Source organism: Notolepis coatsorum, assembly GCF_963971535.1.
Source record: "Notolepis coatsorum genome assembly, chromosome: 2".
NCBI lineage: Eukaryota > Metazoa > Chordata > Actinopteri > Aulopiformes > Paralepididae > Notolepis > Notolepis coatsorum.
This window is the reverse complement of record NC_140166.1, coordinates 188,129,741-188,156,172: the sequence shown is the minus strand read 5'-3', so window position 1 is coordinate 188,156,172 and position 26,432 is coordinate 188,129,741. Positions and strand designations below refer to the sequence as shown.

The 26,432-nt window shown below is 42.1% G+C and overlaps 2 protein-coding genes across 2 annotated transcripts in view; both read right to left on the bottom strand.

Annotated features, from left to right (window-relative positions):
- Positions 1–8,760, bottom strand: part of ell (elongation factor RNA polymerase II) — a gene marked incomplete at its 5' end in the record, with an annotated part of 91,633 nt that extends 82,873 nt beyond the window's left edge. Inside the window, one exon of the mRNA XM_084307349.1 lies at positions 8,626–8,760. Within this exon, the coding sequence (XP_084163475.1) occupies positions 8,626–8,760 (135 nt within the window). The remainder of the gene's footprint in view (positions 1–8,625) is intronic.
- Positions 8,761–9,707: 947 nt separating this feature from the next.
- On the bottom strand, positions 9,708–23,840 carry fkbp8 (FKBP prolyl isomerase 8). The gene is made up of 9 exons (XM_084307842.1): positions 23,720–23,840; positions 22,344–22,602; positions 20,967–21,136; positions 20,730–20,818; positions 19,934–20,154; positions 17,850–18,022; positions 16,838–16,915; positions 12,573–12,707; positions 9,708–11,020 (listed from the first exon to the last, which is right to left on the bottom strand). The coding sequence occupies exons 2-9, from the start codon at positions 22,600–22,602 to the stop codon at positions 10,934–10,936; spliced, it is 1,212 nt and encodes a 403-aa protein (XP_084163968.1). The 5' UTR covers positions 23,720–23,840; the 3' UTR covers positions 9,708–10,933.
- Positions 23,841–26,432: the final 2,592 nt, after the last annotated feature.

Below are 26,432 nucleotides of genomic sequence, written 5' to 3'. Positions count from 1 at the left end.
ATATCGGCAAACAACAACAAGCCAAGTTCAAACAGGGCAAAAGTATAAATAGTAAAAGTACCAGTAGTTCCAGGGCTGGCAATTCTGCTACTGTAATTTGCAAGATCACTTTTGCCTCGACAATCAACTTGTAAATAATAATAATAATAATTAAAAGAAAAACACCAGGTCAAGGCCCTAGTCTTGACCCAAATGTGAAGTACGTACAGATCATTACCGAGCACATGGGAGCCACTAGGATGATGCACCGCATTGAGAATGTAAAGATCACACTCCCTGCTCACAATCCAATAATAACCCAGCTATTACCTCACCACCCACCATACAAGAAGGCCCTGGGGCCAGAACCGTGTCAAACATTCAATTGTGGATCACTAACATTTCACTCTAGTCATCCGTCAACCGGTGTATTACAGTGTACATGATTTATAAATCACTTCAAGCTACCAAGCATAACTCCCAAATGTGTGTGAACGTGCATTTCATTTTCTGAACAAGGTTTGGTGTGGTATTTCGGTGTACAGTACGCTACTAGGCCTATGCTCCATCTAGGTAAAAAACTATAATGGTTATGACATTGCACAATTATTGAGCTATACCGTCACTACTTAAATTAGAAACAACTTAAGCTAAATAACAGACAACATTAGTTGTTACTATTTTGCAGAACTACAAGGGGCAGTGACTGATGCACCAAGTAGTAATAACTCATGTAGCGTGTGGTAACTTCCGAGGTTAACCACACCAACCTCCCAGGAGATGCCCCCTCCCCACCGCCAAAACGAGCAGTGCTCAGTCTGGTCATTACCGAGGCTGAAGTCAGGTGCATTAACGTACGCAAGGCAGCCGGACCACACCGCATCCCAGGCCGAGTGATCAGAATGTGTGCCTAGCAGCTGGCCGGCGTGCTCACCTACATATTCAACCTCTCCAAGCGTACAGTCCCCTCCTGCTTTAAGTCATCGACCATTGTGTCTGTGCCAAAAGAGAACAAGGTAACATGCCTGAATGACTGGCGCCCTGTTGCCCTCACTCCCATAGTGAGCAAATACTTTGAGAAGCATGTGAAGGAATTAATCTGTAGCGAACTACAGACCATCGTCAAAAAAATAAAAATGCCCCCAATTTTCCTACCGGCAGATCCACAACACAGTAGGGCTGAACAATTAATCGATTTTAAAACGAAATCGCGATTTGGAATGATACAATGAGCAAAAAACAAATTAAATCGCAAAATATTTTTTTAATTTAAATTTTTATTTATTTAACAAGGAAGTTTGGGAGAGGGAGGTAAGGGGTTTTAGATTGTGTGTTGTGAAGTTTAGACTTCAGAGAGGGAGAGTAAAGTACAGAAAAAAAGGTACCGTTGGGTACTGGTATGGATTCCCAGGTAAAAAGAAACATTTTCAGGCTCGGTGTCCCGAAAAGACCCACCACGTAGGCCAGATGCAAGCCGCATTTTACAATTAACCTCTGTGGGGCTGCTTAATTTTTAATTTTATTATAATCGCAAATTTAATCGCAATCGCAATATCTGTCAGAAAAATCGCAATTACATTATTTTCCAAAATCGTGCAGCCCTACAACACAGTGCCCTAAACCACCTAGCGGGAAAGAACCCCAGTGTGAGAATGCTGTTCATTGACTATAGCTCAGCATACAACACCGTAGTCCTCACCAGTTGACACCAGACTGAACCTGGGACTCAACCCCAACCTGTGCAGCTGGATTCTAGACTTCCTGTCAGACTGTCACCAGGTGGTAAGGATGGGACCCAACACCTCTGCCCCTTAACACAGGAGCCCCCCAAAGCTGTCCTGAGCCCCCTCCTCTACTCCCTGTACACCCACGACTGTGTAGCCACACACAGCTCCAACATGGTGATTAAGTTTGCCGATGACACAACTGTGTTAGGCCTAGTCACCAACAAAACAGCCTACAGGACCGACAGCCTGGCGCAATGGTGCAGGTGAACAGCCCCTCCCTCACCATTGGCAAGACCAAGGAGCTGCTCATGGACTACACAGGAGAAGGGGAGAAAGGCTGGACCAAATCAACAGGTCTGCTGTGGAGTCAGCAGCTTCAGGTTCCTCTGTGTTCACATCGCAGATGAGTTGGACCTCACTTGGGACGTGCACACACCGCCCAGGTGGTGAAGAAAGCATAACAATGTCCCTTTCAAGAAATCAGCATGGGACCTTCTAGACAATCTAGAGGCACAACAGAGCATCCTAGATGCATCACTGCCTGGTATGAAAACTGTTCTGCCCTCGATCGCAAAGTGCTACCGAGGGTCGTGCGGACATCTGTGGTTGTGAGCTCCCCTCCACCCAGGATATACTGTATACAACGGACAGTGTGTCTGCAAAGCCCACAGGATTATTAACAACCCCAACCACAAACTGTTTCAGCTGTTGCCGTCCGGAAAACCAGAAGACTCCAGGACAGTCTCCCCCCCCCCCCCAAGCAGTCAGACTCATGAACAAATAACACTAAGGGCCAGCCAGCTACAGGCCTGTGACTGAGGAACAACCAGTGCCATTTTATTGCCGTCTCTGCTACCGATTTGCACACATTACACCTGTATTGTAAATTGATTCCATTCCTTTTCTGTTATTTGCTATGCTGTAATTTTCTTTTCATGATGTTGAATATAGGCTAGAGTGTTTAAGAGAAATGTTCAAATTAATACAATATAGCCTAGATCATTTTTCAAATACAACGGCAAATTAAAACGAGTACAAGTAAGCTGTATGTTTCAGCTCTAGGCTATTTGAAGATTTTCAGCTTATTTAAATTACCTATAATGTAAAAATCGAGATATTTTTGGCCAACATAATCATAATATGAAATTGTCCCATTAGCGTATGCCTATAACAATTACAAGCAGATCAAACCATTAACAGATTGTGCCAGGTCCGAGGGAAGCAACGGTTGCGATTGGAGGATCAAGAAAAGAGGATTGAGGTAGGTCAATTAAAGAATATCACAAATACATCATTCTCAACCTCACCCAGACACCCTCCTCATTTCTCAGTACTATCCTCAACCTTGAACTTGACTCTCCAGCCCAGCTCATTTCCTTGTCAGAGCCAGTAAAAACAAGCACAAAACCGCACAGACCCGGACAAAACGTCACTGCCAGATCATCTGTGAGTTAGTGAGTGAGTGATCCCAATTTGCCATGCATAGCCCACGGCGGCAGTCCCGTGCGTCGTGGGAAAAGGCGAGCGAGTCTCCAGGCTGCCAATCCCCCGGACAGGGCGCCAGTTCACGGTGTCCTTCCTCTCAGATGTGCAAACAGAGGAACCAGCTGATGTTGGCACTGGCACCAGACACAGGGAACAGCCAGTCTACCAAGCTATGGCTACCTGAGGAGGACAACTGTTGCACAATACCCCCAGAAAACACATTATGCATTGCACACACACTAGGCTTGGTAGTCGGTGATGGTGGCATTAATTCATTAATCCACCGAGTACATTACTTGCCCACCCGCTACAACTGATGTACGTTTTAAAATTATGATTTTTTTTATAGAAATAAAACCTATTTAGTTAATTTTCACATATAAGTGCCCACGTTTATAAAAATAAATAAATTTAAAAAACATATTACTTTGTAAAACACTAAGCGTGTTATCAATAAAGACAACATTATAAGCTCACAGTATAGAGTAGCTTAAGTTTCACTTTCATTTCTAGAGTAGATTTAACTTTTATTTTGTTTTTTTTAATGCTCTAGAGACAACATGGCAGGTTACACATCAATGGCGGAGGATTTGGCAATATTTCAGATTTAAACCCTGCAGCAGCTAAACTGGAGAGAAGCTCAGAGGACCAGTCCAGACAAGCAAAAGTATGTTTGCGTGATATGCTAAATAACAGCGACATTGATCTCTGCTGGTTTATTTTTTAATTAGAACCCAAGGTTAACTCTGTCTGTCTAGCAAATGGATACTCTTCATTGAAAATGTATTAAAAACAGAGGTAGACAGACAGACACAGCGGATCAATGTAGCTCCATAACGTTAAAGATCAAAGTAAGCGCTCTACACATATTGAGTGTCATTTTTTTAAATGTCCGGTGTCACCAGTAATACTGGTGTTGTCGTGAATTTATTATTCATGGGAAATTTCACATCACCGTGGCAACCCTAACACAGTCATACTGTTCTTTCTAAACGCACAAGTATTGTAGTACCTGGTAGCCTTGTTCAATTCAGTGATCAGACCAATATTTAGTCGTTTAGCGTAATCTGGAGAGCTTTCATCGAGGCCATGAACATTGATTTAACAATGTAAAAAACAGAAATGAACTGAGGCGTGTTACTAGAATTTTATTTTCATAGTCATTTCACAGAAAGTTCTGGTTTCAAGCACTGCAGACATTTCCATGCTAGACTTATCACTGTTAATCAGTGAACAATGAATAAGGCATTCTACTTCTAAATAGGCTTGTTAAAAAACACATGTTATCGATTTCCTCCTGGTTGACATGACGCTGGACCAAACTAGCAATGTCTGCTCCTCCACACAATTTCTGTTTGCAGACGACATAAGGCCAAACATTTATCAAACTGGTTGCACTGTATGTTTGTTTGTAACAGCCAGTCAAACCATGGCAAATCTCCTTGTCCTAAGCAAAGATAGCAGGACTCGAGCTCAAAACATACCGTCAGCCCTGTCTCACTCCCTTCTTTGCCATGTCTAAACCATTTCCTTCTAAAAGTTGATGCTATCCGGTGTCTCACCCATATTACCATCACCATGAGCGTCAGGCTGCAGCCGAGGGATATCGCTCCACTAATGATGCTGGACTGACCTCTGACTCCAGCACAAGCCTGTGCCACCAAAACCCAAGCTCATCTCCCTCTACATAACAAGGACACACAGTGTCATAGATGCAAAACGAACTTGCCTTACACACTGTGAGCCGTGACAGAGTGACCAACTGCGAATGAGTGAGTGACTGAATGAGTGAGCAAGTGGGTGAGTTAGTGACAGTGCCAGTCATCGAGGTGCTTCTCATAAAAAAAACAAGCATGAAAGGTATAAGCTGCAACCAATGTGGCTGTAGGAAACACTGGATATGTGTTTAACCTCAGCACTTGTATCCATTATCTTTATGAAATTATCTATGGAAAGACCAGTGTTGTAGACTAAGGATAGCTGGTTATGTGTACAGAATCTTGTGTGAGACGGACTTATGGTGTTCAATGGCTTTTCAAAGTTGTACATTTTCACCTTGGATTGTAGTGCCACCATTTGGTCAATTGGTGTGAGGAATTGGCACCAGTATATGTCATTGTTGCAAATTTCACGTCTGTATCGTGTCATTTCGTGACTAGCGCCACTGTGTGGCTGAATAACAAAGTTTGGCACACCTCTTCTCCGATAATAAAGGAAACGTGTGTCAAGTTTGGCAAGTATCATCTCGCTTCCTGTTTACAATGGCTTTTTCCAAAATGCAAATGGGTGTGGCGGTGATATGGTTTAGCCAAGCAACTTTCCGATGTACACGATGAAAGAGGTTGGTCTGAAGACGCCACACAGCAGGTTTGGTGAGAATCGGATGGACAACCTAGGGGTAGAGGCTACTAGGGGGTAAAGCTAAATGACTGAAATCAAATGATGATGATGAATGATGATGATGAATAGGGGTGAACCAATTAGCCATGTTGTAGGTAATAAGTGTACAAAGTCTATTTTTTTTTTACAGTGTACAAGTTATGGCTTTTCAAAAGTGTTAATAGTTTACCTTTGACTAGAGCGCCACCACACATCTTTTGTACTTTACAGTTGTCGTTATTGTGTTGTTTTTATACTGTGCGAATTTTTTTACAAAAAAAATAAACTTGGCCGATTGCTGTGATTTTTGTTGTTATGCATTGACAAACAAATGTCTATTATTCTGGCTAATGTTATCTCTATAGAATGTACTGTCATGGAAAAACAAAATTCCAAACTATTTGGGATGAACCAACAGACAGACCAACTTATACTACTAGCGGCTTGGTCACAAAACTCTGTCTGGATAGTCTAAACTGTTTGTACTTAAGGTAAAACAGAACAACACAGGCTGGATACAGAATGTGATACAGTAATTGACAGCTTGAGTGCTTACAAAGGCAAGTCCGTACAGGAGGTACATCTCTGAACCATATCAGACAGGAAGAAAAAAACATCTGGCCCCTTCTGTCTTCTGGATAAAGGCTCTGGCCCAGAATACCCATCAATGCCGTATAATTAGCCTATACTGATCAAAAAGCTTTGAGTTTGTATGTGTATTTAACTCAACTTCTCTCAAAAGAGAAATAATGACAGACAAAAGAGATTCACACAAATAGGATATAGCATCAACAGACAGTGGACAGAGTGGGATGAAACAATGAAAGGAATAAGAATTGTCTGTCAGGATCCATCAACCACTGGTGCTACGTTGGCCGATGTCTGCATTCTCTGAAATCTGTGCCAAGCTTGGGGAAGGGCAATAAAGAGGAGGGGGGGTACTCCCTCTTCATCACACAACCATAGATTGTCAGGTGCAGCACCGTTCCCCCTGGCTGCATGCTCCTTCATTCAACAAAACGGGCCTATGATCAATTATTTTGTATTGCTTTGTGTACAATATAGTTTGAAATTATTTAGCTTACACTCCTAAACAAACACGTGTAACAACATAAAGTGCACTGCCCAGCACAAAAACAATAAATTACCAATGAACAACAATGTAAAAACAGGCAAACTAAATAAAACATGGATCCCATGTACTAGTAGCTAGTTCTATGAATTCATAATACATTTTCTAGTTGCCCTAGACAAAAACAAATATTTACAAAAGGAACAAATAAACATTGTAGTACACATTTATATGTACTACATAGTACAAGTTCTTAAAAGTACTGGCACATGAATGAGTGCATGTGAACAGTACACTGCAGTACGACTTTCATACATTGTTGACCTTTTCATGACCAGATTGGATTTTATGAATTATATATAATTCCAGCATATACTATTCCTCGTTTTGGCTAAATCTGATCTAGCAATTTAAAGTTCCAGCCTGGACCAATGTCCTTGTAAGCTAAAAGCCATTATTTTATTGACAGTGTGTGGTGGTTTCCATTGACACGCTACCATCCTCTTAGCTGCCTATTTTACCCCTGACAATTCAAGAGCACAAAACCCATGCACACGATTTTAATCACTTCTTTTTTTTAAGCTGTGCCAAGAAATATGAGAATCCTCTGACCAACCCAACAGCAACAGAAACTCTAATGGAAGTAGGTTAAGAATACATCTCAGGAAAACAAAGGCTCTCTGTAGAAATATCTTAAAGAAATGTTGTTCTTTGCTGGCCCAACAATCATAGCATCTTAACCATGGCAATAACAATCAATATATCAAACAGGTCAGTAGCAGGGTGACTATGCTGGCTTCTTCCTATTTTGTCTCGTCAGTATTGTACTTCCAACAAGTCACCCATTTATCGATAAAAAACAAGGATATTGTCTCTTAGTTATGATCTGTAGTCATCAAGCAGTACACAAGCAGTTTAGTTGGAGAATATGCCCTGTCCTCTTGGCCTGCCAGGTTGTTCGGTTCCCAGTCAAATATTTATAGAACTTGTAACGTTAGATGGCCATCAGACTAGCCTGCTACACAAGGACAGCTAGTAGCAACAGCAAAAAGTGTTGACACCAAGCCTTGAATTCAATATATGGCTTTAAAAACCAGAGATAGATCATAAACGCTAACTATATGTAATTAATAGGAAAGATACCTTATAAAAGAAGTACCTGGTATTAACTAGCTAGCGTTATAGCTTGTTACTTTGCACTTGATTCACAACCAAGCTGTCAGCCAGGCTATATTATGGTCAGAATCACTGGTGACTGTGAGAAAGGTTGGGTTCAGTTTCAACTAAGAAGGCTTGTGTAGAATTCTATGGACAATTGGTACTTTTCACCATCTTCGACCAGGCTTCACGCAGCTTTTATATCAAGGGCTCTCCGTTATTGACATTGGCTTAACATTTCAATAGTGTCAAGTCAAGAAGAATCAAAAGCACCAACATAAAGTAAAGGCATAAAGCGTGTCAACGGTTTACACTGTTGCTACCAAGCTCTCGTCCGATTTGTATTTTTTTTGACAGCTCAGCAAACTCGCTTGGAAATAACAACAGACAAAAAACACCACAGCGTAATAAATGCTTAATGCTAACCACTGCAAAGACAATACTTGAAAGGTTAGTGGTGTTCTAACTTTTGGTTTGCTGTATAAAGAAAACACACCCAGTGCAATGAAGTTGGGTCACCATCACCACCACAAGCACTAAGCAGGAAGCTACCATGTAAGATGCCTTGTTGTTTGGCGATAGTGAAGACAGATAGTGGACTATTGTTAACATTGCCTGCGGAATGAGTGGATGTAGAGATTTAGTTAAACATCTAACGTTGGCAAAGCTGGTCATTCAAGGGATGGTAGCTGTATAAGCTACTGGCCAACTAGCCAGACTCCACTCCAGGCAGCAGGAGGAACCCCACTGCCTGCTGTCACAGCTGTCTGGACACATTTCACACGCAGAGAAAAATGACATTTTAATTGAAAACAGGCCGTTTACCTTGCTGCTCTGGTAACCTTCAAATGCTCTCAATGCGCTGTCAGTGAGTTTGACGTGAAAGACGGAGACATTGCTGCCATTGCTCACTCTTCCACAGGACAGTCCGTAGCACTGCTCCTCCTTCAACGCCGCCATCTTGCTACCATGTCCACCACGCGCACGCACCGTGTCGTACTCGTACACGCAGAGCTCCCGTTGCTCCCGCGATGAATATTCAATGAGCGGCCGATGCGCGGTGAAGTCACGGGGTCATAATCATAACGGTAAATAGCATACAGTGGAATAAAACCACATGTGTCCGAGTCAAAATACACTTTGCCAAATGTTATATTTTAAGTTAGTAAAATATACATCTCTGTTGAATTTACTATTATGACGTTTATGCAAGAAGTAGCTAGAATTTGAATCAGAGTTGAATACATAAATGACTGCGATAATGACAGCGCTCGGAGGACACAAATGAAACAGGTCAACGTAGGAGGACCTACTTGTCTGATAGGGCTTAGGAAAGGGCTTTTGGAAAGCTTGGGAAGAGCAGACATGCGTAGGAAGAGGGAAACATTAGGTCACTAGACTACGTCAACGAAACGTCAATGTCTGACAAAAACCCACAGAGAGTTGAGAATGTCTAGCTGTAAACAAATGAAAGACAGGGAAAACATGTTGGAGGAAATGTCTCACGCACGATCCGGAGGTGAATGGATTAAGAAGCTGACTTACACATAATACCTCAACAGTAAAATATAGTTGGGGCATTGAGAACTACTGTTCTATAACAAGTACATCAAGTTTAGTTACAGTAACTAGGGCATGCGCTTTGGGAGATGGGACTAGGGTGTCTGGATGACATTAATCAAAAGAGCCGATATGCTTTATGCACACCACGAACCACTGATCCAGGTGGACAGGGCTCCTATTCACTCAGACATGCTGACAATACTTTTGAGTCACCGAAAACCAAACCTGGTATTTATTTGGCATTTGTGGATTATAGGGGGAAATGCCACACTGCTAAACAACATACTGTATGAAGCTTGCTTAGAGCTCATGGGGTACGAAAAGGAGAATATAATTGGACAACAGAATAGACAAACTTTTATTGAGATAAATACAAAATTAACAAATGTAGGGAATGTGAGGAACTCAAAATAATGTAATCACACACAGCAGTGTTTCTGTTGCTTTTGGCTTTGTACACAGTATCATCTATCTGGAGAAATCATGATTCATGACTGCTTGTGACAAGAATGCAAACGGAAGAAATCTAATAAATAAGAAAGATGTAAACACTAAATCACCAAAAGACTTAATAATTAATCTTGGGGTGGAAAAAAATATGAACAAACCAAACATTGTACTTGAAGACGCATCCATCAATATTTGGTCTTAATCGTCAAAAGAAATGAGGTATACTTGACTGAAACTGCAGAATAAAAATTATTAAACCCCTCCACCCATGTGTGGAAAAGTGTCCTAATTCTCTGCCATTAGATTTCAAGCGTGGAGCTGTACATTTCTTAATATTAAAGCAAAGGATTAATGAAAGGAAAGGACATGTTTAACATATGTAAGAGAATAAGGTACTACCAATATGTTCCTATACTTGGGTTACGACAATCCTTCTAAATGTGCAAGGCTGGAGGAGGTTTGCGAGAATTAGGACACAGGACAAGAGTCTCGCCATGGTAGTGTGGACCTCAGATAGTACAGCCATCTAGATTACACCCGTCACCTTCATATCTACCCTGATTAAAAACAACAAACATATTCTCTCTGGAATTAGAAAATAATTGATCAGCAATTACAGAACTGCACAATCTCAAGCTTTGAAAATATAGGATAATATAATATAGGACCATATCACAGTAGCTATTTTTGCAAGGGAAAAAATCTTATAATGTACAGATTAGATAATCAATCTTTGATAATCTAATTTTCATTTCAGTGCTCATTTACTAAATTATACAATCACTACCAAAGACATCAAGACATTGGCAGCTAAATAAAAAATAGTGTCCGGCAATGTGACAGTTATGGATAAGCTATTACCGGTATACAAGTCAAGTGGCAATTACTTTTCTTTTTCTCCCGTCCCCCATACACAAATATTGGTTGTTTATGTGTTACATATAGTTCTCAAACATAGCAGAGAAACCTAAAGACAGTCACAATGAAGGAGTGACTGACCAATCAACATTTCTATCCCCTTCTAAAACAAGTTCAAAAGGCACTGCCAGATGCCTCAGCACTTCTTTGTATAGACGCTCACTTTGGAAGGGCTTGGACTGGCACTCACTACAGGTTTGGTTCAATTTCTGGCAGCTATGACAACTGACAGCGCCACACCTCCGATGGCTACAGCAGTGGCCCCGAACAGCCACTTCCAGCTGAGAGCCTGGGGGGGAGACAGAGAGAGAGAAAAAAAAGTAGAAAAGGGTTAATGTTAATGATCACGGAAGAGGATGTGATCAACACTTCACCTGTTATGAAGGAGTCATAAGCTCAAAGCTCTCGTCCCGTCGGCCACCATAATGCTAAGCACCACCTCAGTCGTTTATTTGTCAAGAGTTCACAGAAATACAGTACAAATATCTCTAAGAATCCATTTGGACTTTGACCGACTCGGTGCACTTTGTGCTCTCTGAGGGCCACAGGCATTTATATGCACATGTTTTGGGATTGCCCACCAGTAGCACATTTTTGGAAATCCATAACAACTAAACTTTCAAACATACAGTATGTAACCTAACAATTCCACTTACGGCAGCAACACTACTCCTAAATTATATATCATTACTACCGGCATCCATACAACAAAAAATTATCATTCTGGCGGGTGTCACTGCAGCCAAGAAGCTGATAGCCATGAGGTGGAAGGAACCTGAGAAACTCACAATGATTAATTGGTCTCCGACACTACTGGATGTCATTTATATGGAAATGTCTACAGCACGTGTAATTGGGGTTGGACAGGCCAGCATTGAGCTGTGGGTCTCAGCAGCCGAGAAAGTTAAGGCCCTTATCTAGCAGCGGAGCGGGGTTGGAGTGTTGGTCCTGGGGTGGGAGTGGGGGAGGAAATGTCATTTTGTGGTGTCTGCAATAGTATAAGTTGATTTTTTATGTTCTGTATTTATTATTTGTATTATTGCTAATGTCATTATTGTTGTTATTATTATTGTTGTGGTATTGTGAGGTCTTGTTATTATTACTGTGTTGTGTGTCTTGTTTTGTGTATAAAATGAAAAAGAAATACAAATATTTGATAAACATTTTTTTTTTTTTTTTTTAAATATCCATTTGGAACACCACAAGAGACAGTGATGTACTTCCTTGTTTACAAGGGTTGTTCGTGTGGAGAGAGAAAGAAAGAAGCGGCACTTCTCAGTTCTCAGCCTTGTTCTGAAAATAGTTACAAGGGGAACGCTCAACACAAGATGAATGATACTAAATCATTTATACTACACAGATGACAATTCAAGCCTCTGTAGTGGATTTTAGATGCCTTTTTGGGAGCTCTTGGGTAACTCAATTGAAACTCTGAATTTCTGTTGTTGGGAGATACATTGGAAATCATTGTTGGCTACTGGAGATGGACTAAAGAAGACTCCATAACACTAGGATTTGTCCTTTAAAAACAGACATGTTCTCACACCTTAAAACATTTTATCTTTCAACTTTATATGCCGATATCACTTCATAAAACACTGATTCAAAAGATGTTAATGACTGAGAATAATTTGATTATGGAGTAACTACCATAAGACGAAACAGCTGTGGTGACTGTGACGTGGAATATTTTTCTCTTTTGCACACCTGGGTGACAGGTGTGTAGGAGAAGACGAGGGTTTGGCAATTTAAGTGACTCCCACACAGTCTTCTTCAAACTTCTTTTATTGGGAACAACATTTAGAAGGAAGCCCTTTGGTTTCTTCTTTGGTAACGCTTACCCATGAGGCCTTAGCCGAGTGTTTCTGCGTGCTGTTGCTGGCAGGGTTACCCAGCATCTTCTTGTACATGGCCTGCTCTGCTCCTTTCTGTTCAGAGTGTTTCTTCACCAGCTTGGAGAGCTCTGCGTGAATAGTCTGCACCCAAGAGACAAAGCAAATAGAAGAGTTAGCAGGAGTTCAGGCGGCAGCCCAACCCAGGGGATACTGTATACCCACAATAACAAACGCTTACTGTGTTGGCTAATAAATTATATATGGCTAAAGACGGTACGATTAAAAAATAAAGCAAACACCAATTTTTAAAACCCCTGCAACAGTGGAGGCTGTGTACTGGTGAGGGATGCCTTGGTGTGGTATAGAATAAATCTGTCATCCTTAAAAGGACCGGACACATTCTTCTAATCTCTACAGAAACCTAATAATTCTGAGTGATCCATCATCCCATTATGGTGTGGTGTCTTTCCTGCGTGGCACTGACTGAGTGCTTTGAAAAGCATTACAACCATGTTAGCAATATCATGCCAAGGGACCTTCTGAAGAACCACATACTGTATGATCCAAATTGAGCATTCGTGGAAGATTCTGAAATGGCGTCGAGAAATCACTAGAAAGATGGGAGGGCCCATGCGAGTGATCTTTCAAAATTACTATTATTTATGTTAGTGGTAATTATAATTAACTAACATTGACATCTAGGAAATGAGCGCCCCAAAGCCATGCCACAGAAAGCACCCCACATCACAAGGGTGCCACTATTACTGGGGGAAATTTTCATGCAAGTCTATAATTTTACTTTGACCATATCTTGTATACAAGAACTTCTCAACACTCAAGTGTATTCATAACATTCAACAAATGTATGATTTCTGTTGTTACTGGGGCATCTCACAAAATATTACTGGCCTGCATCACAAAATGATGCCTCATTTTGCCTACCATGTAATCAATTCCAGGTAGCTCATCCGGGTAGGAGATCATTCAAATGTTTAATTTAAAGTCTCTCTGAAACAATTATTTACTACAAAAGCTAGAGAGTAACCAAACAACTTACTGCTAGTCACATGCCCCAACATTTTGGGTTTATGTTTTGTAAATGGACTTGAAAAGATTAAGACTTGCTGGTGTAATGTGTCACACCTAGGATTCACCGAAATGTTCTGATCTCTTAGTGTGTGAATGAATGAATGAAAACTTTATTTAACAGATTGCAGAATGGGTACAATACAGTACGGCTCAATACATACAATTGTTAAGGGGATGCAGACCTGAGAAAGACGTTTGTCTTGTTTCCATCAGGGTCCCCCATTTTCAATTCATATAGACATTTATGACATACACAACATACATGACATTTATGGCATAGGGACATATAGGTATTTAGTACTGATACATTTGTGACATAAACGGTATTCAAATATAAAGTACTGTTACCCCTAGATCCTGACAGAGTATATACATATGATGGGGAGGGGACTGTACATTAGGGGGGGGTGGGTGGGAGAGCAATATACATACGGCGGGGAGGGAATATATACATGCGGTGGGGAGGAGACTGTCTATTAGGAGGTGGTGGGGGTTTTGGGCATTTACGGTGGCCAGTTTCGAATTGCAGCCTCCCGTAGGTGCTCTTTAAGAGCGGTTTTGAATGTGGGCAGGGATTCACATTCCTTTACAGCTTTGGGTAGGGCGTTCCACATTGTTGTGGCATAATTGCGAAACGTGTTTAGTCCCTTGTTTGAGCCGAATCTGGGTTTAACATGATTTGTTGAGCTTCCTCTGGTGTAGTGGTTGTGGTATTCACTGACCTTTGGGAAGTATTTTGACATGTACATGGGCACCCCGTCGTATAGTGTATCTTGTAGACCAGGCCCATTGCAAGTTGCTGTACTCTGTCGTCTACTCTAAGCCATCCTAGGTTGTCAAAGTGGGCAGGGGTGAGGTGGGTTCTGGGGTTCAGGTCAAGTAGTAGTCTGACCAGTTTGTTTTGTGATGTTTGTAATTTTGTTTTAAGCGCCTTTGAGGTGCTTTGGTACCATGAGGTGCACGCATAGTCATAGTACCCTTGAATGAGTGCTCCTGCCAGTCTTCAGGGTATTCTTGTTTACCAGAGAGGAGATCCGGTACAGGAATCTAGTTCGTTGGTTGACTTTTTTTATTACATTGGATGCCATTTTGTCACAGGAAAGATTTGCCTCTAGGATGGAACCCAGGTAGGTAATTTCGTCTTTCCTTGTGACAATATTGTCACCCACTGTAACTGAGAAGCCGTCGGTCTTGTTGAGTTTGTTATTTGAACCGAAGAGAATGGACTCTGTTTTGCCCATGTGTAATGATAGTTTGTTATCAGCGAGCCATATGCAGATTTTGCCTAGTTCCGAGCTGAGGGTTTTTTCAACCTGCAACTTGTTCTTGTCAGAGACCAGCAGGGCTGAGTCGTCCGCAAACAGGAACAAGTTGCAGTCACAGGCTGGCGACATGTCATTTGCATAAATTAGGAAGAGTAGCGGTCCTAGTATGCTTCCTTGTGGAACACCACAGCTCACTGTGAGGGGGGGGGATAGAGTACCGTTTACCTCTACCTGAACCGAGGGTGCAACTGTGAGCGACTCTCAGGAGCTTGGGTCCCAAAATGAAACACAGCTCTACCTGTGGCTGGAAGGAGTGGAGAGTGGCTGGGTGGTAAGCCTCTACTCACGGGGTCTCCCCCTCCCTAACTGTTGCTAAGATTAAACGGCTGCTAATACAGTATTGGGTTTCAGCAGGGCACCCTCTGCGCTCCACTAGTGCAATCATCCGAGCACCCGTCTTGAGCGCTGACAATACACCCAGTTAAGGACAGAAACTACACAACACAAAGTTAAAGCAAACGCAATGTAATGGATTTGATAACAAAATTGAAAGTGAAACGGGTAATAATAACCTTTAAAAACAGAAAATAAACTGCCTCATTCAGTTCTATTCTGTAAGTTTGTTTGATTTAAGGCGACACTGCAGACATGCACAAGACATGTATTAGAGATATCATTCCAGACACAAGTGGATCAAATGCATTATGCTCTGCTGTAGCCTATAACTGGCAGGATGCCCATTATGTTATTTTTGTGAAACTTGCCTAAAGAGATGTGCAAATGACTTTAGGTCTACACACGCCTAACTGCACACGAGTCATTTAGATGTTGCAGTGCAGTCAATTAAAACACTGCAGTGCATTACGTTCATGCATCAAAACAAACAGCAGCCAGGCAATGCTCTGTTTCACAGATTGGTGTGGGATTGAAGTGGGGGACTTTGGGCATGAATGCCAGGCTGACTCTAGCGTGCGTGCAGCTCGTTCAAGAAGCCCACGCACGTGCTAAGCTGCTCTCTGTCAGATGGCCTTCTGCAGCCTGGGAATGCCATGTATCAGCCTATATAAGCAGTGCAGCAGCAGCAGCCAGGCATTAGATATGGCCTGTGTGCAAGGCACAGAGAGGCCAGCCTATTTACAGCCACAACATGAAAGCAGATCTCCTGAAACGATGAGTCGGCATTACGCCTGGCTCTCTCCACTGAAGACAACAGGAATGACTTACACTGCAGCACCATCTACTGGACGTAAGTAGGAACAACACATTCTACTTGGTTGGAAGAAGTTGTTACTGGTGGGAATTCCACGGCACCGCAACGCAACATTAAACTCATTTACCAGATTGAGGCATAATTGATTAATTATCCCTCTATGGGGCTGGATAAAGCCACCTCTGCACAGAAGAAATGGACAACGAAGGTGCTAGTCATTTGAATTTCATGATGCCTCGATTGTCTCTTTTGATCAGCTTCCAACTCTCTCTTCCCGGTAACTAGGAGTAACCAGAAGTAAATGCTCACCCCCCCCTCCACTCCCCTTGTGTTTGTTTGGTCCAACTGACATCGTCTTAACGCCCACTCCTTTTCCCCACTATGTAGTCCTTTGTAAAGCTGGAGGTGGGAGCTTGTGAAGTAGTTTGGGGCTCCTTCTCTGGCTGGCTGTGAGCTTGATTTCACTGTGTATTAAAGCAACTTTTCTACAAAATACAAAAGAGACACAGAGTGGAATTGATCTACTGTATCTCAAACCCTGCCTTCTTTTCTTGATCCTCTAATCAAAACTGTTGCTTCACTCGTTGTTTGTCCGAGGAAAGCAACAGTTGTGATTGGCGGGTCAAGAAAAGAGGGCGGTGTTTGAGATAGATCAATTACCCCTTAATACAAATAAATAAGAATGATTGACAGTTGGACAAACATACCTTGTTGCTTGGTTCCAACTTCAGTGCCTTCCTTAGAATTCTTATGGCTTCTGCATATTCTCCTTGCAAGGCCAATACCTAAAAGATAGGTATATTTTATTTCTTAACACATTGACCGCCAGCAACAGGGGCCGCTGATACCCCATTCATCGCCAGGTCTTTATTCAATGGATATAGTTTTAGACTGTGACATTTGCGAGTGCTTAAAATATATCTTATATTATATCTAGGGGTCTAATAACGCTGTTGAGTCTCAGTGAGTTGCTTCTAGTCAACATGCGCAAGACAGATTGTTTTTTCATCGGTACATTTCCGTTTTATACCGTTTTGAATAGAGTATGGTTTGGGTGTTTTTCAGTAATTCCAGGAAAAAGTCAAGAAAAAGGCTTTTTACTGTAATCCAGTCATCACGTTGTAATTTTTCGGCTGATTATCTAATCATCCTGAAATCAACGCTAGATTATCAGTATTATGTCTCCTCGTCCATACATGAAATGACCGTCGTAGCTCTGCCTGGCAGTAGAGGGCGGTGTTGCCCGTCTGCCAGCTCAGACAGGCTCTGAAAGGGATACCAGAGGCTGCAGCTATGAATTATGAATAGATATAGCGAATAAACTAAATAACGATCCCAAAAACGAGTTAACTCGTTTCTGGCGCTCAACGCATGGCGGCCAATAACGAGTTAACTTGTTTATGGCGCACATTGTGTTAATACAGTGTTCTAAAGATGAATAGAGAGATGGAATGGATAAAGATAAACAAGTTAAGTTAACAAGTTAAGAAAATACATAATTAGAGAAAGATAGATATCTTGAGAGATGGAGAAAAATAAGAGATAAATAGATATGGATGTACTGTAGATAGATGGATTGATGGTTAGAGACAGAAACAGAGAGAGACAGAGACAGAGAGAGACAGAGACAGAGACAGAGACAGAGACAGAGACAGAGACAGAGACAGAGACAGAGAGAGAGAGAGAGAGAGAGAGAGAGAGAGAAAGAGAGGGGTGTACCTTGCCCATACGGAAAAGTGCTTTAATGTTTTCTGGCTGATGAGCCAGTGCTGAGACACAGGACTTCAGGGCTGCTTCATAGTGGTCCAGCTTCAGCTGAGAGGCAGCCATGTTGTTCAAACATTTCACCTTCACGTCCATCAGCTCGTCCTCCTCCTCTGGACTGATGTCCACTGAAACAGAAAACAACACAAAACAGAGAAGTTATCAACCAAGAGACGAAAACAGCACCTTGAAACATTCAGAGAAAATGAAACGGTCATCAACATACAGTACATGACCATATCACTCATATACTGCTGTCACCATATCATTCATATTACTACTGAACACCTGGGCTGATCACATTATCACTCATATTACTACTGAACACCTGGGCTGATCACCATGTCACTCATATTACTACTGAACACCTGGCCCATCATGTTTATTTTGCAATCAAATCATGGATCAATATGGCAGCACGGTTTTGTTTTGTCTGGACTGTTAGACTGTCAGAAATTGCCTTATTGCCCTATTAACGCAATAAATGGAGGAATCTAATGAACCGTCACGCTGAGATTTTACTACACGACAACAACTGACCTGAGAACTGACCTACTAGCAAATCACCCGACGACAAGTTAGCCAGGACTGACAAGCTCATCTGCTCCACACGGCTCCCTGCCTGACAGCCACAAACAGGCAATTTCCAATAAACTCACAAAGGTTTCATGCAACCATAGGTAGTCTATGTAGAATTGGAGCCTCGTCTGGAAAAAGCTTGCCAGCAAACACTTGCTACCTGGAACGTCTGTGTGGTACGAGTGTCCCGTCACATTTGCAGGGTCATATTGCTAATCGAAAGCAAGGTGCACTGGATCCCAGCAGAGTTTATATGACTTGTAATGACCTGATAATTATTGTTGTTGTTCTTTTTAGATTTTAAATGGTAAATGGCTGCTTTTTTATATAGCGCTTTTATCCAAAGCGCTTTTCAATTTGTTACTCACATTTTACCCATTCACTCACACATTCACACACCGACGGCGGAGGCAACCATGCAAGGTGCCAACCTGCTCATCGGGAGCAATTAGGGGTTAAGTGTCTTGCTCAAGGACACATCGACACGCTGCCCAGGAGGAGCGGGAATCGAACCGGGAACCTCCGGATTGCCAGACGACTGCTCTACCTCCTGAGCTACTGTCGCCCCTTTTTAGATGGTTGTAGCCACATTCATGAATTATTGTGATTATGAAAACATTTAAAACTGGACAATTTCATATCCAAATCAGCTTTCAAGGAAACTATCATGGACATTTATACTGACACTGGCAACTGCTACTAAACTAGCACCTGTATCTGCCTGCCTTCCTGCTGGGGCTGTTTTGTTTTACTCTGTTTGTCTTGCCATGTTTTAACTTGTTTTAATCTTTAATCTCTGTTTTAACTTTGTATTTATTTTACCCCTTGCCCCCTATCCCTCAAAAGCCTGTGCCTTTTGCCAGATGGACATTGTAAATAAGAATTTGTTCTTAATAACTTACCTGGTTAAATAAAATTGAATAAAATGAAAAGGAAGGAAAGAACAGCGGCATGATATACAGAATATTTTACCATATAGATATCTATCCACATCTGTTTGTACATACCTGCACATAATCCTTTTACATACATATCTGTAGATACCTACTGTTACTAATTTAGTTACGTGGCTGGCCAGTATGACTACTACTATACTGTCTGTATACCTGTATCACTGTACATATTAATATTACAACTCTGTACATACATTTGATTAGCATTACACTCAGTAGTACCAATTTATATATTTTATACCCAGTTTAATCACATGTACATTGTATATTACTATTTTTGTATTACTACACTTTACCATTACATTTGCACTCTGGTTGGATGCCAAACTTATTTTGTCGTTGTATTGTACTTGAATCTAATCTAATTCAGATATATTCAAAATAATTCAGCCTATCGATGGAATTCATTAATATTTTGGAAAAATACCTTCAACCAGCTTCATTATGGACTTCCTTTTTTTGAGCCCTTACTGCTCCCTCCTGAACGTCCATCACCAAGTAGCTCACCTTTAGAACTAGACTCTGTGATCTGTAGGGCAATGCTGTAGGAGTTGATAGCGAAGGCGTAGTCTGCTCGCTGATAGTGGGTGTTGCCCCTCTCTCTCTTCAGGCTCGCCAGGGAGATCCTCTCTGCAGGGGGCAGGAGTTCCAGGTCAGGGGCGTCGGTAGCCTCCAGCAGCTCCACCTCCAGACACAGGTCAGCTTCTGGCGGGACCTCAGGGTCAATACTGGCAGGGGAGAGAGGGAACAATCTAATTTAGAAGTTAAGTACACACATACAGTTTAGAAATAAAAGTGCGTGGGGTAGTATAGGAGTTCCAGCGTTAGCTAGTGAGAGTGGCAGCAGGGGAGATAAACCGCCAGGAGGAGCAAGCGATCAAAGCACAAGCTGTTGTTCTGGCAAGGAATCCCATCCTGAGCAGGACATAAGAGAAAAATGGCCGCTGTGCGACTAATGGTCAATCCTGATTCACACCCTTCACTGTCAACGACACGAGAGCCTCTCGATGATAAAACCGTTTTCACAACATGCGTCTGTCTGGTAAAGGCCAGAGAGACAGTCAACATTATCAGAGAACACAGATTGCCAAGCTGAGGCTACACTGTATGTACTGTCCAGTGCTCTAGATAAGACAACATGTACCCTTAATATGCCTTCTGAGTACATATACTGTCCATTCATAAAATAACTAATTAAAATAAATACCATGAATTTTCATCATACCATACTTTATCTTGAATTGAGCACCAAAAAAAACTGTGAAATAAAGACTAGGAGTAGCAGTAGCAACATATTGCTTACCTTCCACGGGCGCCATATGCGTATTTAGCATCAGCCTGGATGAGGCCCTTCTCTCCCATTTCCATGAGCTGCACTGTGAGATCCAACGCCTGAAAGGAATAAACACGCCGACATCACACACAATATACAGCATCGATGTTAATGATAATAACCTTAAATAACAGACTGCCTAATGTGAAACCAACATGAGAGATCCTTTCATTGGCTCAAGGCCAACTTCCTACACTTTCTCCTTACCTGGATGACATCACCATCTCCCAGTGTAAAAGAGAGCTCACGCTGCTCCTCCACAACAGTCCCGTCAGCCAGTGAAGTCTTAAGGTGGACCTTAACATTCTGTCCTTTCTGTGGCCGGCTGTCGCGTCCTGCCCCTGCGTCCAAGACCTTCTTTTTCAGCTGGTCATTACCTGCACACAAAAACAGCAATATAAATCTCAAAAGACATTGAGGCCATATTTTAATGACTCAGTGAGCATTTCAATGTCTCCTCGCTAGACTATGTCCCCTAGACCTGAGTTTCTTAACAAATGGGTCGCATGCGTGTTTCAGTTGGGGTCCTACATGGCAAGGCTTTAAGTAGGTCTTGACCCAAGTGTCACAAGGATAATACTAAATCACTTAATGTTGGTATTGGGCTGAAAAATGCCAAGAAACGCCCTGCTCTTGACCCTAGAGTTGATCAATATAAAATATTAAGTTAACCCAGAACCCTGAAAATGTTCAATTATTTTCCCCTTCTGAGTGGCAGGGCCTGGGATGTCACAATTTAAAGTCTATAAGGCCTCATTCCGTGGGCGACAGTGACTCAGGAGGTAGAGTGGTCGTCTGGTAATCTGAAGGTTCCCAGTTTGATTCCCACTCCTCCCGGGCAGCATGTCGAAGTGTACTTGAGCAAGACACTTAACCCCTAATTGCTCCCGATGAGCAGGTTGGCACCTTGCATTGTTGCCTCTGCCGTCGGTGTGTGAATGGGTGGAACAAAATTGTAAAAGTGCTTTGGTTAAAAGCGCTATATAAATGCATTTACCATCTAATCAGACAATGCAGCAAATTGCCGCAGAGTGGTGCATTGGTGTGGATGAGCCATTTGTGTGACACCATGCTGTGAGCTTTTTAACCACCCGCCCCCTAGCCCCTTTCGTGACTGTGATGCACGCCAACAAACGCCATAGCAAACCAACCTAGATTTACCATGAAGAACTGGTTCTGGCCGAACCGTTCGTTATACAAGTATCACAGAGAAATTTCAAAGGTACTCACAGTTGCACGAGGGTTTCGGACAGAGAAACGTGATGGTTTGAAAGCTCTGCATTTCTAATAAACATTTTAAATTATTTTTATAAACGTGTAAACATCACCGAGTTATCGTTGCATCAAAAGGGTTTCTTCTCTTCTTCTGCATTTGTGACATGCCTGGTGCGCCCAGCAATCACAGTGCTCCTAACCCTAACCCTGGGTAGTTGCATTGTCGGAGCCCAATGCAACTACCCCCCATTCAAAAGAAGGGTAAACTTGCGTTCTTTCCATGCATTGACCGACTAGATCTGAATGAGACACTTCCTCCAGGCTGACACTGGTCTCACTAGGTCCTGTTTCATACCCTGGCCCACATACCTAATACATCCAACCATTCATCCACTGGGGGTGAAATGTCAGCATCTTCGTCTGCTTCCGTCTCCCCCAAATCCTGTGAGTTGGTCTTCTTTCCACCACCAGCATATTCAAGTGGAGGGGGGTCGTCATCAATATCCTCCTCGTCTAGCATCTCAAAATCCTCCCCACTGTCCAGCAGTGAGGCGCGTCCAGACTTCTTGACTGGTAGAACAGTGTCATGGTTATCTCCATTTTCGGTGGCCTCCTCTTTATCACTCATCTGTAGGAAGAGATGAGAGAATGAAGCTAACTTAACTCAACTACCCGGTAGCTAGCTAGCTTAGCTTACATGTAGCTCACTACCCTTAACCCACATCAGCCTCATTTGATAACAAAAGGCTAGCTCACTGCCTTAAAGTGATGTCAAATAAATACAATAACAGTCTAATACAAATAACCACCATTCCTCCCAGGCATCAGGCTCCTCATTCACTTCCATTCATTTTGAGGACCAAGTCTAAATAGAATACTTCTGAATTATAAACAAACAATACAGCAAGCTAATTTGAAATAATATTGCCATCTTCAAATTATGAGTATAGGAACTACATTTAGGAACTACACTAACCAATCATTGAGGTGTAGTTTGACCTACTGTCAATTCCTCAGAGAATGTTTTGAATCATTATCTGTCTCCAGCAGAATTATCTGCTTTATTGAAATCTTCACAGCAGTAGTTTGTTTATATTTCACAAGTATGATATTTAGACCCCAATATTAGGTCCCCAAAATGAATGAAAGTGAATGAGGAGCCTGACACCTGGGAGGAATGTTGGTGTTATCAGTGGACGAGAGGGGCAGCAGTGGTCACTAATTTACTTGTAGATTACTTTAGATAGAGGTAATAACGCAGATTTTATCCTAAGGTTATACTACGGTGAAATATCCCTTTATGACCCACTACACATTGCACCAACGTTATCTACTGCAATATCACACGCTAACACTGCTAGCCACAGCACCATTCATTCAGACGTATTCATTCCCCCAGACTTGCAAGCTTAACTAATGTAACTTACAGCTAATATTCGAGTCTGATCTGTGATTCGGTAAGGCTAGGAGTTAGCTATCTGTTGATTATTTAAACTAATGTGTTCTGGTTATCTTCTATGATTGCTAGATGTTTCCAGAAGAACTTTCTAGTAAGTTTAGCATTGTGTGTCTCTTCAGTTAGCTAGCTTGTTTGCTTGGCCAATGCTAACTGACGTTAGCGAGTTAACGCTAGCTGTCAAGATGTTCGCTCGTCTTGCAATATGTTAAGCAATTATTCCAGGTTCAAATACAAAATCAATATACTCCAAGTCATAACCCTGAATATTGAAATAAATGGATATTACCTCAAAATAATATGAAAAACTTGCTTTGTTCCGGAGAGGGACAAGTCTAAATGATTTGCTAGTCTCTTAGCTAAAGCTTCCTGGTAACCTTCAAGGCTAATGAATGTAGGCTAAGTCACCAGTAAGCCATCCAATGGGAGACGGGGGTATTGCTCAGAGTGCGCTGGTGGAGTGTGGCGGGTATAGATATATATAGAACACTAGATAGCTTGCCCGCGCTGCCGGCCAATGGAGAGCGACGGCACTGAACCGCCGCCATCTTGGGAGAGTCAGCCTTGAGTGAGAGTGAGTGAGCTCTGAGCTGCACAGACAAAAATACTCATAACTCGCTGAAATATTGACGGATTTACAAACGGTTTGGTTTTGATTGATTGATTGAAAACTTTATTAACAGATTTTCAATTCATCAGGACACATGACATACATGACATACAGATAGTCAGTACTGCTACATCTATACATCTATGACATACCAGATTTGCAAATACAGTACTGTTTGTGATACAGAAGGAGTCAGGAAAAGGGATATACATTTGACGTAGAAACTGTACATTGGAGGAGGTTGGGTGGGGGGGGGGTTGGGTACATTGGGATATTGACAACCATACTGGGTAATTTACATTGGAGGTGGTTGGGGGGGGGGGCACACTGTATAAACAAGCAAAACTGTACATTGAGGGGGGGGGGGGGAGACACTGTACAAACAAACAAAATTGTACATTGGACTATTGACAACCATACTAGGTAAATGACTGTACATTGGAGGGGGTTGGGTTAGGATATTTACAGGGGCCAGTGTTGAATTGCAGTCTCCCGTAGGTGTCCCTTGAGAGAGGTTTTGAAAGTGGGTAGTGATCCACATTCCTTTACAGCTTTGGGTAGGGCGTTCCACATTACAAGCATTATTAACGTGGCTATGATTCAAGCGGTTTGTAAAAAAAAAAACATCTTTAAAAAAAAGATGTATGCAGTATCATAACTACACCTTTGATGTTTATAGCAAACCAACCCGTTTGTAAATCCGTCAATATTTCAGCGAGTTATGAGTATTTTTGTCTGTGCAGCTCACTCACTCAAGGCTGACTCTCCCAAGATGGCGGCGGTTCAGTGACGCTGGTGACTCCGCCTTAAGCTATCTAGTGTTCTATATATATCTATGGTGGCGGGTCCCAATTGAATGGAAACACGGCCAAATTGTAACTGCGCATGTGTACTGTACTCCAATAATATACCCCGATATGACATGAATAACATCTCCTCCATTTACCCTCCTCCTTGGTAACCTTGAGGCATTATAGATCGCAACTGTCACTGTCAGGTGATTATTTATCCGTTGTTTATCTAAGAGAAAAGTATACAACTTCTAAAATGGTCTGCCAACACCAACAACAGCCACAAAGACCACAGATTTAGGAAGAACTATTTAATTTGACCAAGGCTTTGATGGAAGGAATTGATTGATTGATTGATTGATTGATTGATTGATTGATTGATTGATTGGTTGATTGATTGAAAACTTTATTAACAGATTGCAGAATGGGTACAATACAGTACAGCTCAATACACACAATTGTTAAGGGGATGCAGACCAGAGAAAGACTTTCGTCTTGTTTACATCAGGGTCCCCCATTTTCAATTCATCAGGACATATATGACATACATGACATACAGATAGACAGTACTGCTATACAGTACATTTATGACATACCAGATTTTCAAATACAGTACTGTTTGTGATACAAAAAGAGTCCAGAAAAGGGAGTATATACATTTGACGTGAAAACTGTACATTGGAGGAGGTTGGGTGGGGTTGGGTGGGGGGGTGGGTAGGAGGGGTTGGGGGGGGGGGGGACACTGTACATCTGTACAAGCAAAACTGTACATTGGAATATTGACAACCATACTATAGTATATACATTTGATGTAAAAACTGTACATAGGAGGAGGTTGGGTGGGGTTGTGTGTGGGGGGGGGGGGGGGTTGGTAGGGAGGGGTTGGGGGGGAACACTGTACAACTGTACAAGCAAAACTGTACATTCGGATATTGACAACCATACTAGGTAATTTACATTGGAGGGGGTTGGGGGGGGAGCACTGTACAAACAAGCAAAACTGTACATTGGACTATTGACAAAACCATACTAGGTAAATTACTGTACATTGGAGGGGGTTGGGTTAGGACATTTACAGGGGCCAGTTTCGAATTGCAGTCTCCCGTAGGTGTTCCTTGAGAGTGGTTTTGAAAGTGGGTATTGATTCATTCCTTTACAGCTTTGGGTAGGGCGTTCCACATTGATGTGGCATAATTGCGAAACGTGTTTAGTCCCTTGTTTGAGCGGAATCTGGGTTTAACATGATTTGTGGAGCTCCCTCTGGTGTTGTGCTCGTGGTATTCATTGACCTTTGGGAAGTATTTTGACATGTACTGTACATGGGGTACCTTGGTCGTGTAGTGTATCTTGCAGACCAGGCCCATTGCAAGTTGCTGTACTCTGTCGTCTACTCTAAGCCATCCTAGGTTGTCAAAGTGGGCAGGGGTGAGGTGGGTTCTAGGAGTAAGGTCAAGCAGTAGTCTGACCAGTTTGTTTTGAGATGTTTGTAATTTTGTTTTTAGCGCCTTTGAGGTGCTTTGGTACCATGAGGTGCAAGCATAGTCGTAGTACCCTTGAATGAGTGCTCCTGCCAGAGTCTTCAGGGTATTCTTGTTTACCAG